At 30.9% G+C, this 15,790-nt stretch overlaps 2 protein-coding genes across 2 annotated transcripts; one reads left to right on the top strand and one right to left on the bottom strand.

Moving 5' to 3' along the window:
* The first annotated feature begins 4,946 nt into the window (after positions 1-4,946).
* Positions 4,947-10,371, top strand: LOC108455711 (uncharacterized). The gene is made up of 8 exons (XM_017754247.2): positions 4,947-5,114; positions 5,485-5,532; positions 5,840-5,909; positions 6,837-6,927; positions 7,018-7,079; positions 9,275-9,579; positions 9,661-9,811; positions 9,970-10,371. The coding sequence occupies exons 2-8, from the start codon at positions 5,485-5,487 to the stop codon at positions 10,158-10,160; spliced, it is 918 nt and encodes a 305-aa protein (XP_017609736.1). The 5' UTR covers positions 4,947-5,114; the 3' UTR covers positions 10,161-10,371.
* Positions 10,372-11,115: 744 nt separating this feature from the next.
* On the bottom strand, positions 11,116-13,917 carry LOC108454289 (scarecrow-like protein 3). The gene has a single exon (XM_017752703.2). It carries the CDS (start codon positions 12,773-12,775, stop codon positions 11,357-11,359), a length of 1,419 nt encoding a protein of 472 aa, XP_017608192.1. The 5' UTR covers positions 12,776-13,917; the 3' UTR covers positions 11,116-11,356.
* Between the last annotated feature and the right edge of the window lie 1,873 nt (positions 13,918-15,790).

Genomic DNA, 15,790 nt, shown 5'->3' with positions numbered 1-15,790 from the left:
GCTCAAAGTTAAGCATGCTATATACATAAAAAGCATTGGTCTTTCAATATTGTGGCAGAGAAAATTATAAAATAATATTGTTAAGTAGTGCATTATATTATTAAATGCGACATTTATTTTTTAAAGTAATACTTTATCCAAATATATATACACACACGTGTATATATTCTTTGCTTGCCTTTTAGGAAACGAACTTGGAACCTCGAAGCTCCTTGTGCTTAACACCTTGGGAAAATTTCTCAATATAAAATTGTTGATGAATCATGTGACAGTGTTGCATTCGCTTCATGTTTCCATTTCTTTCTTCTTCTTTTTTTACTTTTCTTTTAAGATCAATACCATGCTCTGTTTTCGAATTTTATTTTTTATTCTTGGTAAATTTTTTATTAAATTCTTTGGTGTTATATTTTGAAATTAAAAAATAATTTGATAATCATGCAATAATTAAAATAACGTGACAATTAGGATTTGAAATTGTCATGATAAAATATTTTCTTATTGGAATAATGTTCTTAAAAAATTTGACGTCATCATCTTGATTGAAATAATTAACAATATTAACTATTTGGACTAATTAATGATATTATAAAAGTAGAAGAACCAAATTGTGTAAAAATTAAAGCATGTAGGTTAAATCTCAAGTTTTAGCATAATTTAAGGGCCAAAATTGAACTTTGATCATTGTCTTATAATGTAAATAAAAAGCGATAAAAATCTAAAAGAAATGAGAAACCGCATGTCAGTCTTTAAAACTTTTATGGTATTCAAATTATATATAAACCACGTAATGTTATAATTAAAAAGTTAACAATATTAATTATTTAGACTAATTATTAACATTATAAAAATATAAAAACCAAATTATGTTAAAATTAAAGTATAAATATTAAATCTTAAAATTAATTAAACATATTAGAGAGATAAGAACTAAAACATAGTGTGTATGCCACTTGTGAACAAAAAGAAGGTCCCAAAGATTTTCATTTTATAGGTATATAGATTTTTAAATATTTGTATATTTGATGATAATATATACATCATATTAATAAATCAAATGATATCATCTCCTTAAAGTTTATAAAGATAAAAGGTAAATCGCATTAGTAGTTTCTCAACTATTAGTAAATTTCTTTTTTGGTTACTTAATTATAAAAAGTTACAAAATTTGTCGCCAAATTATTCATTTTTATCTTCTTCTTTTTTGTCATCAGCTAGCTTATGACGACAACTTTTAAAATTAGTATAATACCAACTTTAACTTTTAACATTTATACATTGTGTCAATTTAGTTTTGATTCTAAAAAATCTAACTCTCAACATTTACACGTTGTTTAGTTTGGTCTTCTTTTGCAATTTTGATTTTCTTTGCGACACTTTCACCTAAAAAGCTAAAATAACAAATTTATCAACTAAATTTGATTGAAAATATACAAAAAAAATGGAAACACCCAAAAATCTAAACACAGAGAGAGAGAGAGAAGGAGAGGGAGAGAGACCAAATTACATAATGTGTAAATATTGAAGATTAATTTTTTAAAATTAAGACCAAATTGACATAATTTATTAATGTAGAGGGTTGAAGTTGCTATTATGCCAATTTTAAAAGTTGTCACCATTAGCCCTTTGGTGACCAAAAAAGACAATTGAATAATTGGGTGACCAAAAAAGAAATTTGCTGATAATTGGGTGACTAGTAGTGTAATTTATCCTAAAGATAAATACAAATTGCTTCCTTTTTAATAAAATAGTATTATTTAATTCACAACAATATTAGGGTTAGCAAAAACAAGTTCAAACCTGAAAGTCGGCTTGCACTGACCCAAGCTTGTAATTGCTCGAGCTTGAGAAAATTCAAGCAAAAAAATATTTGAGCCTGAGAAAGCCTAAACTTATAATAATCTAAACTCGAAACTAATTTGAACTCTCGAGCTAAATTCAATCCAAAGCCCCCCCAAAAAAACCCTAATACAAACATTAATAATTAATGTAATTAGATGATAATATTTAAAATAACTATGCTCTAAATGAATAAATAATTATTCTTTAATTTATAAAACTGTATTTATGAATATTATATAATTATATTAAAATTTTATTAACAGTAAAAGTAGTTTTTTTAAGATAACAATAAAAGTAATTAATAATAAATATTTATGTTAAGTAATAAAGTGCAAAAAAATTTAAAAGCGTTATTTATGAACATATTATTAACAATAATCATATTATTAACATAAGATTAAACTAATAATATCGATTCACTTTTCAATTGATACCATTGTGTTGTAACAATTAGGAAAACGTATATTGGGCTCGAAGTTTAAAGATAATTTAGCTAAGGAATTGTGTAAAAGGAAATTGAATAATGATAATGATTCAAAATTGCCTTAAGCTTTATTGGCAAGATTGAGGTTATTATTTTTATACGAGTCTCAATGTCCAATTCAGACCCATGTATATGATGGACTTAACTACTTTCAATGCCCAATCATGAGATCCAAATCCAAGCAATTTAAGTCAAAACTTAACTTATTCGTTTAAAAATTTATCATAAAGAAATTTTGAAAAGAAAAGTTGAAGATGCAAGATGATGGACTTCGAAGTTCAATACGGAGCGAGGATAAATTAGAGTAGACCAATTTTGTTCATGGACTTAAAATCTCAATCCATGATAACAAGCTCATGTGGAAGATGTTAACAAATTTAGGCGTTACACTTTAAGGACCTCAATCAAGCCCACATGTCTAGTCATGTTATAATGAGTTGACTTGTGGTGCATTTTTGGAAGGGATCTAGGTATTTCTGGGTCAATATGTCTCCATATTAATTGAAGATCTGTTGATTTTGGGAACTCAAGTTATGATTGTTTTAATGAAGACTGCGTAAGCAAAATTTTTGGTCAGGACTATTACGGAAATTATGAGTTTCGGCTTTCAATTTGAGTTTAAATCATATTAGGCTCAATTTTAGGCTAATTTTCATTATATATGAACCAAATTTTGTATTTAATAAGTTTTATTATTTATTTATTTCGAATTTTGGATATATTTTTTAGGAGTTTGATGTCAACAAGAAAGTTTAGTTTATTTGGCAACTTCTCTCTTTGAATTTTCTCTTAAAAGAGTTTTAACAAAATTTTTAGATTGTGTGGGGATCATTTCAAGTTTTTTTGTGCCAAATTTTCTTCTTAGAGTCTTTTGAAGGGAGTTGTGGATTAATCTAGTTTCTAAGGCTCTTTAAAACTTCTACACACCACTTTTCATTTTTTCCATCTAGCTTGTTTCATTTCTTTGTTATTTTGTTTTATTCTTATTTCATTGTTTCTAATCTTTATTTTGGATTCATTGTTTTTTAATCTATCTTTTTTTACTTGTTTTAATTGTTGCCCTTTTAAATTTTAGATCAGATTTTGATTTATTTGCATTTAAGGTTGTGTCAAAATATAATCTTCTTTCTGATCATCCAAAGCCCTAAGTTAAATCTGCGACTTGGACAAATTTGCGATCCTGTTTCGTACACATCGTCCTTATCACATTTTTTAAGGATAAATAGCAAAACTATACATTAACTTTGATCCAATGTCTAATGTTATATATAAAATTTGATTTTGTCTGATTTTATACTTGAAATTTAGGTTTGATTCAATTTTACAGATCATTGATAATATTATCAAATTAGCATCATTTTACGTTGATATATTGCATACACAAACAATTATATTAACCCAATATGAAAATAAATGTATGTATTTATTTCTTTAAATGGTGGTGCACAATTGAATGAAAATCAAAGTTTCATGTATACATATGAACCACAATTCAAGTTTCATGTATAAAATCGCACAAACCAAAGTTCATTTATGACATTGCATATTGGTCTAAAAGTTATGTATAAATTTGATATTTATCCCTATCAAAACTATATATAAACTTTGGTTCAATGTGCAATTTGATGCATGAACTTTGGTTTGGTGTAATTATACACATGAAACTTTAATTGTAGTTCAAATTAGGGGTGAATCTAGATTTTTTTTTTTAGGATGTACCAAGAATTAATTATAAAAATTTGAGAGGTCAAAACATAATTTTATCATTTATTCATTTATAATTTCATCCTTTTTAGGGACTAAAAGATTTTTTATTTTAGGGTCAAAGTGCAATTTCACTATATAGTAATTTATAATTTCATTATTTATGAGGAGTCTAAAATAGTAATTTTTATTTTTGATGGTCAAAGTGCAATTTCACCATATATTAATTTACAATTTTATTATTTATGAGGGACTGAAATAACAAATTTTTATTTTTGTGGGCCAAGGCCCTACTTGCCCCTGTCCCTTAAATATGTCGAGTTTAAATGTATATATTAAACTTTAATTTTGATTCAAGTATACACATAAAAATAAACATGTCAAATTATTTTTAAAAATAAATATAATTATTTGTATATGTAATATATTAATATAAAATGATGTTATACTAATAATTGTATTTAGGGGAGAGTAAGTTTCTGTCTTAATCAAAAAACTAAAAAAAAATTGACCCATTATGTATTTTTTATTTCGGTTTAATCGGGTGGAGACAGGTTGGTTAGTTTTGACATCAGTTTAGTTGCTTAATTTAGTCGGTTATCAATTTTTGGATTTCATAAATATACCTATCGAAAAATCAACTTATTTTATATTATTTTAAAATTATTGAAATATATTTATATTTTATATTTTATAATAGATATATAAACATATAAACCCAATCCAGTAACTAAAATCGGTTTAGTTTGGTTGATTTTTCAACTAAAGTAAGTTGTTTCATGTTAAAGTTGGTTAATTTGATTTTGAAAAACCCAATAGAACCGATCAATTATGTTAATAATTTGTGAAATTGAATCAAAATAAAATTACACAAATCTAAATTAATGTATAATACTGTACATTAACCAAAGTTGAGGAGCAATTTTGGACATTATCCCAATTTTTATATAGAAAACTCCTATCGTTTTCACTTGAACGCTTCTTCTTCACTCTTCAGCAAGTTAAGTGCAGTAGCCGAACAACAGAGAGCTTAGTTTCTGGATTTTTGAAATCCATTTTCCCGCGTTTTCTAGACTACCAAACAGGGGTAAAAGTTTAAAAAAACTCTCTTTCGATCTTCTAAATTTTAGCATTTTCATATCATCAATTCATAATCATTGCCGTTTAGTTTCTCTTTCTTCTCGTTATTTTCTGTTTGTTTGCTTAGAAAACGAAGGAAAACACAACGAAAAGAAAAAGGAAGAGTTACTTATCTTGTCCCCTTTAGAAAGGCTTAATTTTGTTTCCTCCCTTTACCATTTCGTTTCTTGTAGTTATATATTTTGAACGCGAAAACAAGGGTTTCTTTAAGCACTTGAGTTCTGATTCCCAAGTTACAGATTTTAAGATTTATTTTCTTTCTTGATTCATTTTCTGTATGTACGAATTAAATAGCTGTTCCTTTACTTGTTTTGCAGATGGAGTCTTTATATGCAAAACTTTATGACAAATATGACAAACTCAAGGTATCGCAACTCCTCTTTCCCCTAATTCTTTTTAACGATAAACTTAGATTTTACCTTTTCCCCCCTTCCTTTATAGATCTGTCATACAATTTTATTAGTTTGGTTGTCAGTAGAACTGAAGAAAAGAGCGAAATGTTTTTTTTTTTTTCTCTCTCGTCAAAGTGGAATAAGATTCAGCTGCTAGGTGTTTACGATTTATCTTAGTTTTAAGTGGAAATTTAGATTCGTTTTTCCCCCATCTGGTGAGAAGCAAATGCAGCTTTTATCTATTCTTTTAATATGATTTTCATTTTCATTTATTTTTCAGAAGAGAAAACTGTCCGAAATGGATGACATACATAGAGATCAAGAAGAGAAATTCTTAAATTATGTGCGTGGTCAGTATATCTTCATGTTATAGTTACTCTTTTTTTTTTTTCCCCTCTGTCTTTATGTTTTTTGTGAATCTCTCAAGTCTTCTCTTTGTTTTTCCTCATTTTTATTTTGTGTACATAATAGAAATACAACAAAATATAAGTATGACTTGATTTTGTCTCTTACAGTAAAGATAGGTTCTTATTTTGGACCTTCCTAGTGAAATGTAAGATAATCTTGAGGTCAATTGTTTAATGACTTGATTTATCTTATATGATAGTGAAAAAGATAGAAGAGATGGAGAGAAACTTGTTCTATTTCATCTCTATGGTGAGCCTATATATATCCATAGTCTAAAAGAGAAAAGAAAAGAAATAAATAAAATAAAATCCATCCTAGAATTAAGCCTAATATCATGTACTTAGTCTTTGCCCAAGAATTTGTAACAAATAGTTTCACATAATGAAAAGCTCTAAAATAGGTACAGGATTTCAGGATTGTGATCACCCCTTGCATGACTATCATCTCATGGAAGGTATAGTTGTGACTTTAGCATCTCCAAATTTGATTTGTTTGTGATGGTAGAAACTAGCTATAATAGATTCCACATAACCTTGTTCTGATAGTTGAACCAATATTTAAGGCCCATGCTCTAGATGTGAAGAACATATGGCATTCTAGTCTTGTGTGTTAAAGCAATAAATTGATTCTTATAAGTTATAACCATGAATATGAGGCCATAGAAGGAACCAAACTGCTTGCTAATGGATTGCATTTGAGTCTATAAATGCTTGTTGTACTTCTAATGATTAAATGAGCCAAACATTAACAGAGGTTCTGTCTCACTACCTTGTCAATTTTTCCAGTTGCTTTATTACTGGTTAAACAAACTTGAACAATCATTTAGGATACCTTCAAAATGCTTAGTTGTTTGCTTTCTCTTGTTGCAGCTGCAGAGGAGTTGATACAACACTTGAAGAGTGAAAATGACAAGTTAAATGCTGAAGTTAATGAGTTGAGAAGTGAAGTGGCCTCTATAATGTAAGTAATTTTAGTTTTCACTTTTGGCTTCTACATGTTAGGATGCCAGTGTCTACTTCCTTGAACTTTTGCATGGACGTAATATTGTAGGTCTAGCAAGGACAAGCAATGTGTAGAATACCAAAAGCTTTTGATTGAAGAGAGCCAGAAGTGTAAGTAGTGATGAGTTATTTGTATCTGTTTTCTCATTTGAGGTAAAACTGATTATGTTTTATTCAGCAATAGGATTCTTATATATACACATTGTTTCTCTAAATAACAAGAATTAAGAAATGGAATTAATTAATTAATTAACAAATACATGAAATCAGGTAGGAAATCGGAGAATAAGTTAGAGGATTGAACTCCTAAAAATACTTCTAAACTATTGTCTTAGAATATTTCTTAATAGCACGTTTTCTCACACTCCCCCTCAAGCTTGTGAATAGATATTCTCAAAACTTTGATGCAAACTTCTCAAAACTTGAGACTTAATCCCTTTGTAAGAATATTAACACTTGGCCTTGGATAGACACATAAGATGTACAAATCAAATCACTTTTCTGTTTCTCCTTGATGAATTGCTTGTCAATCTCAAAGTGTTTGGTTCAATCATATTGCACTGGGTTATGAGTTATACTAATTGCAAATTTCTTAGAGTTTCATTGGACCATCCATCTTAATCTTTTAAGTCATCTAGGATGATATTTAGCCATCTCAGCTCATACACACCATGAGCAATTGCTTGGAATTCAACTTCTGCATTTGAGCGAGCCATCACATTTTGCTTAGTTTTTTATGTCATGAGATTTCCACTGAGAAAGGTGCAACATCAATCCCAAGGAAATATTTTAGTCTCTCTAATGCTTTAATCGCAAACTCCTTAGCTAACCTTTGGCTTAGAACCTGTTGCTCTTTATTATCACTTCTAGACACAATCATGTCATCAACATACACTAAGAGAATTGTAACTCCTCACAAAGAAGAGTGTTTGATGAAAAATGTGTGATCTCATTGACTTTGTTTGTTACCCATTGCTAACTTAACTCTCGCAAGTCACTAAAACGTTGTTCGTGGTGATTGCTTAAGGCCATACAATGCCTTTTTGAGCTTACACATTAAATGAGTAACCACGCATTCTTTTCATACCTTGGTGGAATTTGCATATAAATTTCCTCTTCAAATTCTCCATGCAAAAAAGCTTTTCTGACATCAAATTGCAATTCCTGACCAAAAATAGCTATTAGTGATAGTAATATTCTAAAGGTATTCATCTGTGCAATAGGAGCAAATGTTTCCTAATAATCGATATTGTACGTTTAGTATAAGTTTTTGTAACCAATTTTGTCTTATATCTTTTAGTTGATCTGTCACTCTATACTTCACAGTGTACACGCATGTAACCTATTGGCTTTTAAACTGTTTGGAACTTCACAAAGTTCTAAGTTTTATATTTCTTAGTTCTGTGTCAAATCTTGCATCCCTAGGAGTATAATCAATTATGGGAGTAGGATCATGTGAGGTTGTCTCAGGATCAGGATTGAGCATAGGTTCAGGTAAGGGGTGGACTACAAGTTTAGGGTTGGAATGGGATGGACTGGATTAACTCAAAGGAACTGATAAGGAATCCTCAAAGTTGGAATGTGCGGATGGGAATATTTAAGTTGTGTATATACCTATATGACAGTAGATTGCGGATATCCTTACAAGTCACCTTGAGACCCCAATTTGATGTGCATTTTTTCTAGTTGGGAATGGTTGGCATATATTCTCTAGCTTGAGGTGGAGTGTGTAAATTGGGGATTGTGGTCGGGATTCTTATTCCTAGAGTATCGGGATTTGATTGAAGGGATTTGATGGACTAAATTATAGGAGATTATTTACAGCTAATTTGATTCTTTAGGAGAGCTTTTGGGTGAGATTTTCTTTGTTGTTATAGTTTAATGCTGTGTATATAAGGCTGGTAAATCAGGCGGTAAATTTCAAAATATTAAGAAAATTTCATCATTAAGTTCTTCTTTAGAATTCTACATGAATTCTTCATAATATTCTTAAAATTCTAGCATACGAAGTCAAGTGTTGTTTGAACGCCTCAATCATTGACTAGACATATACGAATTTGAAAGAAAGTATCATAATTTGTAAATGGTGCATTCGAAAACATAATAAGATAAATAAATGTGCAGACACTGGTAATTATTGGCTGAATTATATATAAATTTCAGAGAAATTTTACCTTTTTGGGGGAAAAAGGATCTAATTTGTAACTTCTCTGATGACTTGCCTTTTTTTGTTTCAACTTTCTAGTGAAACCATCAAACAATTCTATGGCTCTTCTATTTTTACTGAATGCTAAAATTTATGGCAGATAAAGCACTTTCTGACGAAGTTACTAGGCTGCAAAATCTACACGAAGAGGCACGTGTTAAGGGTGGCACAAGAGATATTATACCAACAGTCCCCCCTGGAAGTGCACAAGTTGCACCACAAAGTGTTTCTGGTAACTCCACTCGAATTATGACAAGAAAGCGTAGAAGGAATTCTGCTGCTGAAACAGAAGACAGCATTGTTTCTCCTGGTTCAGCTAACCGTAAAGTTGCCACATTGAGTACATTTACTGAAGAGCTTCCTGAGAAAGCTTTGTCTAGTGAGGTTCTTGCACATGCTCAGCTGGTATGGCCTCAATTGAGCATTTCTTTACTCAAAAGATGTGAGTTTCTACACCTGTATTAATTATTTTGGATGTTTATGCAGCCACAATGCTGTAAGGGCCGTATAAGTGCAAATGCCACTGACTGCAGTACTTGTCTGTTTCAAGCTCTTATTGAGTGCTTAGTGGGAATGAAAATCTCCATTGTTAATCAAACTGAAGGACCATGCATTTTAGCTCTGCATCAATCAAGTGGTAACTCTTAACTTGAGAATCGTACTCAGTTCATTGAATTTTGAGTATTTCCATACGTGCATATGTACAGTGTGTTTTTGATAGTCATGACTATTCAAGAATTAGCTGCTGCATACAAGAAATGAATTTCATTATTTGATTCTGGATGAACAAAACAGGATACTCATTCAGCCTAACGTGGATAAACAAAACAAGCGGAGAGGAAGCCGAGTTGGTGTACCGGGTATTGTCATTAGGGACATTTGAGAGAGTGGCACCGGAGTGGATGAGGGACGTCATCATGTTCAGCACAAATATGTGCCCCATTTTCTTTGAGAGGTTAGCTCGTGTAATCAAATTGCATTGCTAACCAGTAAGTTGTCTTTCTGGTCTTGGAATTAGATGTGAAAAAGATATGTATAACACTTGGGATAACAAATAGTTGTCAAGTCATATCTGACTAAATCTATTGCCGAGTTTCTGCATATTGGTTACTAAATTTTTTATTCTTTGTTTGGGACTTTGTATTTACCATTCAAAATTGCAGGAACTTCTGTAATTGATAAAATATGTTTTGAAAACCACTAGAGTAATTTACAAACTGGGAATTATCAGAAAACCACTAGGTTATTCAAATGACTAGTTTTCTTTCATCTTTATTCCTTTCTTGTGTTCAAATGGCTAAAATATTTAACCTTCTCCTGCTATACACAGGGTGTAAAAAAAATTCAGTATATAAAAGAGTGATTCATTAGTTTTAAAGTAATTTAGTTATGGAGGTTTTTGTAAAAACAATTTTCTTGCAAGGATCGGTCTTACACCAAAATTAATGTAAGGAAGAACAAAAGGAATAGAAAAGGAGGAAATTAAAAAAGACCCAAGTATTTCTTTATATAAAAACAACCTTGGCCCATTTATCTTTAATGAAATGGGGAATTATATTATTTGAAATGAAAAGGAACAGCGGCAAGTAGAGTATTGACTATTGACAAAACAAGCAATTCAAAGAAAAACACCAAAAAGGGTGATTATTACTATGAATTGGAGTGAATGTGTATACTTCAAAACAAGTCATCAAATACAAAGAATGAAAAGGCATTTATGTATAACTTGTCAAAAGCTATAAAACATATACTCCCTTTGTGAGCCAGGATAACTCTTCATTGCCTTCACAATTTCTATGAAACACTTGGGCCAACTCATGTAATTGGCAAAGAATTGGTTGGAAGGGAAAGCGATATAGAATGAGTTTTCAGCACTGTAGGGGAGCTTAGCCCCATAAGTTGCAGGCTGCATAGAAATAGTGTTCAAGTTTCAAGCATTCATTGTTTTAATTTGTATGATCTGATCTCTCATCAATATTTCATTTCCAACATTCAGAGAGAGCCAAATAAACAACTGTACATTGAACTTAAAAACTTTTAACCAGTACAACCCAAATATCAGTAATTTGAGTTCCTTTACATGACAAAATCCTTCGATTTCATTTGCTAAAAATGAAAGGAAAAAAAAAAAAACCCAACTCAGATACCATACCAGGGCTGAAACTACATGTTTTTCCATAATTTACTTCCTACACCTCCAAGCTGATACTGAAAACAGCGGTCGATCTTGCCAGCAAATTATGATGCAGCCATTCTCTTCCTTCATTTTATACCCATCACAGTTATAGCCCTGCAACAATCTCCTTGCGTGCAGCATCCCATAGTAACTCAAAGGAACATTCCCGAAACCAGCCAAATCGAGCCTTTGTATCCACTTCTCAAGCTTTTCATGTCTCTCCTTCCTCTCAGCTCCCTCACAGGCTATTATGTTCTTTATTTCCTCTCCGAACAGCATCTTTTCCACCTTAAGTCTCTCCAAAGATGTTCTCGAGACCGTGGACTCTGAACAATCAAACAATGCTGCATAAGAGTGAAGAGATTCCAATAGTCTCTCCATTAGAGTAGATCCATTATGATTAGAATCTTGTTCTGTTACCACCATCAGTTTCGGTGACAAACCCCACAATGCATTAAGGAAGCTATCTACCTTCACTGATCCAGTTGAAGATTGCGGTGATGATGAGGCCGAATCCGGGCTAGGGCTGTATCCATTAACCATATCTTTTTCAAGCAACTCGCCTAAAGTGCTCTGGTTCATCTGCAGGGCTCTTTGCAAGTGAATTCCATTCAAATTCTTCGATCCCAATGGCGATTTCTTCCGAAGAAGTTCATCATCAGAAGTCAAAAATGAATGCAGTTGGAGAACAGAACTGATTGCCAGTGCCTCCCCAGTTTTAACACGCAATTTATCAACATCGAGATTCTCTAATTTGCAAACAACCGGATTGAACTGAAAGGGGATGTCCAATTTTTCAGCTTCTTCAATCACTCTATGAGCCATTTGATCCAACACTTCTTTCTGTTGATGAATGCCAGTAATCCTCAAATGAGGCGGCCCTTCAGGCCTTGCACTCAAAGCTTGAATAAGTGCAACCCACTGCGCAGGTTCAGCTGCATTGAGATCTATTATATGAACCATCTTTTCGCCTTCCATGGCTTCGATTATGGCTTGGTTTGTAAGAACAAAGGCCACCTTCAAGAAGGGGAACAACTCGAAAAACAGTTTCCGAACAAGGATTTCTTCAGAAAGCAAAGTAATCCTGGTGGAATTGAGGGCCTTATGAAGACCAGGCCAGGCTTTGAGGATTCTATCAGCAAGGGCCTCAGTAAAATATGCAGCCATTCTCTGCATAGTATCACCATCGGGGGATGCGAGTTGGGATATTTGCTCAAGTGCAATATTAGCATTTTCAAGGCTACCATTTGCTACATGATTAGCACAAGTGAGCAGTAAATGGATCAAATACAACCCCCTTTCTTCTGATTTTAACTCTCTAAGCCAAGGATAGGGTGATCCTAAGTTAGGTGAGAGTGACATCATGGAGAAAACTTGGAGAGGCGATGATGATGATGTTACAGACGATGATTCGTCTTGGAACATTGGCACAACCTTTTGGTCTCTTTTCACTAAAGAGTAAAGTAACAAAGTTTCATGCAAGATCGAAATTTAGCATGAACTAGAATTACCAAAAGATGGTTAAACTTTACAAATTTAACCAAAACAAACCCAGATTTGGAGTAATCTATAGGTTACCTGAAAATTTAGAAGTCTGATAAATGCGTCAGACCAAATATCCTTTAGGATCTAACAAAAAAAAAGAAGTAAGACAACCCCAAATAGTCTTTTGGAAAAAAAACAATGAAAGATGAGTTCTTCCCAAAGACAAGTACATGAAAGTAACACCAAATGAATATATATGTGTATGTATATATTACAGAAGAAGACGGGTTGAGCGGAATCCTTACTGGGTTTGGCAACTGATCAAAAACCCAAAAGAAAGCACATAAAATTCCCCAAGATTGGAATCTGTAATTCAAGCGAAATGTGAAGAAAGAACTTTTCTTTTCTGGGTTTTAAATGGAGTCAAAAGAGGGTTCAAAGGCAGACTCTGAATACTTCTGGAAGGCAGAGGGGGAAGGGGGGGGGGGAGGGGGGAGGAAAGAAAGGAGAATGGTATTAGCTAAGCGATGGGGGCGTTGCTCATCTCATGGCAAGGTTGTCGACAATGCGTGAAGGAAAGCTTTGTCCTTTTATGATTTGTTGTCGTTCCCTCTTTCAGTGGAATATGGAATTTTCTGAGTAAAGCCTTATCTTTTTTCTCAACCTTTGTCTTTACTTTCCCTCAAGTTTCCTCTTCAATTAAATCAAAAAACTTAACCCAAACTCTATTTTAAATGCTTAGTTTTGTCTTTGCATTAGGTGGATAGGGAATCAGGGAAGGGTTTGGCATCTCTCTCAAAGACTCTGCCTTTTTAACAGATTCCCAAACCAAAGAAGAAGCCAAACATGCCCTAACAAAGACAAACCAAAGAATGGGCTCTTCTTCAGTTTTGTTTCCTAGTGGGGTTTTTATGTGTGAAAGCTCAGCTCAGCTCAGCTGTCCCTAATTGGGATTTCCCAAGTTTTGATTTTTCAAAACCCATCACCATACAATTTGTATTAACTAATCTCCTTTCCATTACATATATTAAGACAAAGAGACAAGTAAGCTTAGCTAATAATCTCCTTTCTATTACATGTATATTAAGACAAAGAGACAAGTAAGCTTAGCTATCTTCCAAAACTATATACTACATTTATCTCTACTTGTTGGGATTTGTTCAAAACTGAAAACCCCCTTCCCTCTCAATATTTTTCCACTTTCCTCTCCACCTTAAAAGAGGATTCTATTATTATAAAAATGTTCACTTTTATGAAATTTAATTCATCAATATCATAGGTCTATAGGTGATATGCTAAAAAAATCATTAAATTTCACGGTGCTTTAAAACAATGAAATGTTTGTGTTCTTTTCTTTTTTTTTAAATTTGGATGAAAACGTAATTTTCTTACATAGTTGGAAAGATAATTCTTATACAATAAATTTCAAAGTACTAAATTAAAAATATTTTATTTTAAATGTTACTAAATCAAAATTTTAATTTACATTCCAATTTCAACAAACTTTAATAATTTATTTTATAATCATAAAGTGTTGATACAGATAGCATTTCAAAAGAAAATGAAATTCAAGTTTTGAAGACAATCTTGTTGAGAGAACAATCACGAATCTTAAAAGTACAAAAAGAAATATATTATTTTGTACAAAATAAATTAATATTATTTAAAATATGAATTTGTTTTGTTAATAACAAATACTATTGGAAAATATTCAAACTAATAATTTGTATTTTATTTAATAAGGATAATTTCAAAAATTATCAAAATATTATAATAAAGTGTGTAACAAATCGACATGTCAATGTAACTTCCTTAAGATTTTAATTAATGCATTACTATTATCAAATGTTTTATTTACATTCCTAACAATTACATTCTTAAAATTTGTATATTATATTACATCATATTTAATGTATTATATTTATATAAATTTTAAACGTTAATAAATTGTGTTAAGTAAATATTGATGCATTTGTATAATATTATGTTGATATTATTTTCACGATGTATCATAAATTGAAATACATTATCTATACTGAAAACCCATATTATAATTTGAAATGTATTAAAATTTAAGATTTATTATAAATTTAAATGGATTAGTATTTGGTAAATTTATAATGTAATTTTTTATTTATTTTACAAGTAGCTTTGAATATTTGACAAGTGTTTTTTTAAATATTTATTTTAATATTTTACAACACTTTGATAAAGTATTTATTCATGCCTAACTTTGTTTGTGAAATTTAAAATTACGTTAAATATTTTTATTTAAATTTAAATAAAGTATTTAAGTGAAACGTATTACAATACTGTAAGTGACACACAAACAGCATTGCCAGTGTGACTATTTTTGTAAATATTTTTAATTGATATTTTTAGGAGTTTATTTGTAAGACATATAAGAATTATCTTAAGCTTTTCTGAACCTCAAGTATATGTAGTGCTACTGAGTTCGAGGAAGATAATATTTTTTCATATGGGATAACGATTGGTGTTATTAGAGGGAGCATTGTTGAGATTTTAGTACGTAGGGTGTTTAATCGGTTAATTGACCTGAACTATTATTAATTAAATTAATTGATTCTTTTAAATTCTTAACCGTTAATCGAATCGAACTTTTTCAGTTAATTCGATTGGTTAACCGAATTAATCGAAATTTATATATATTTTTTATTTTTGGTTAAAATTAGTATAAAACATATAAAAAATTAATTGACTTAACCGACCGATTAATTTATATTTTCAAAAAATTAACCGAACCGACCAAATACTTATATATTATAATATTATTTATTAAATTTGATTAATTAGGTTAATCGACCGATTTCTAATTGAATTAACCGTTAACTGAACTTCTAAAAAATAATTAACTAACCCCAACCGAATTAATTCGGTTAACCGACCGATTAACCAAATTCGGTCGGTTAACTGAATAAATTCGGTTTTTACCCA

The sequence above is a fragment of the Gossypium arboreum genome, chromosome 9, assembly GCF_025698485.1.
Source record: "Gossypium arboreum isolate Shixiya-1 chromosome 9, ASM2569848v2, whole genome shotgun sequence".
Taxonomy (NCBI): Eukaryota; Viridiplantae; Streptophyta; class Magnoliopsida; order Malvales; family Malvaceae; genus Gossypium; species Gossypium arboreum.
The sequence above is the reverse complement of the archived record's forward strand: the minus strand, read 5'-3'. Positions and strand labels throughout refer to the sequence as shown.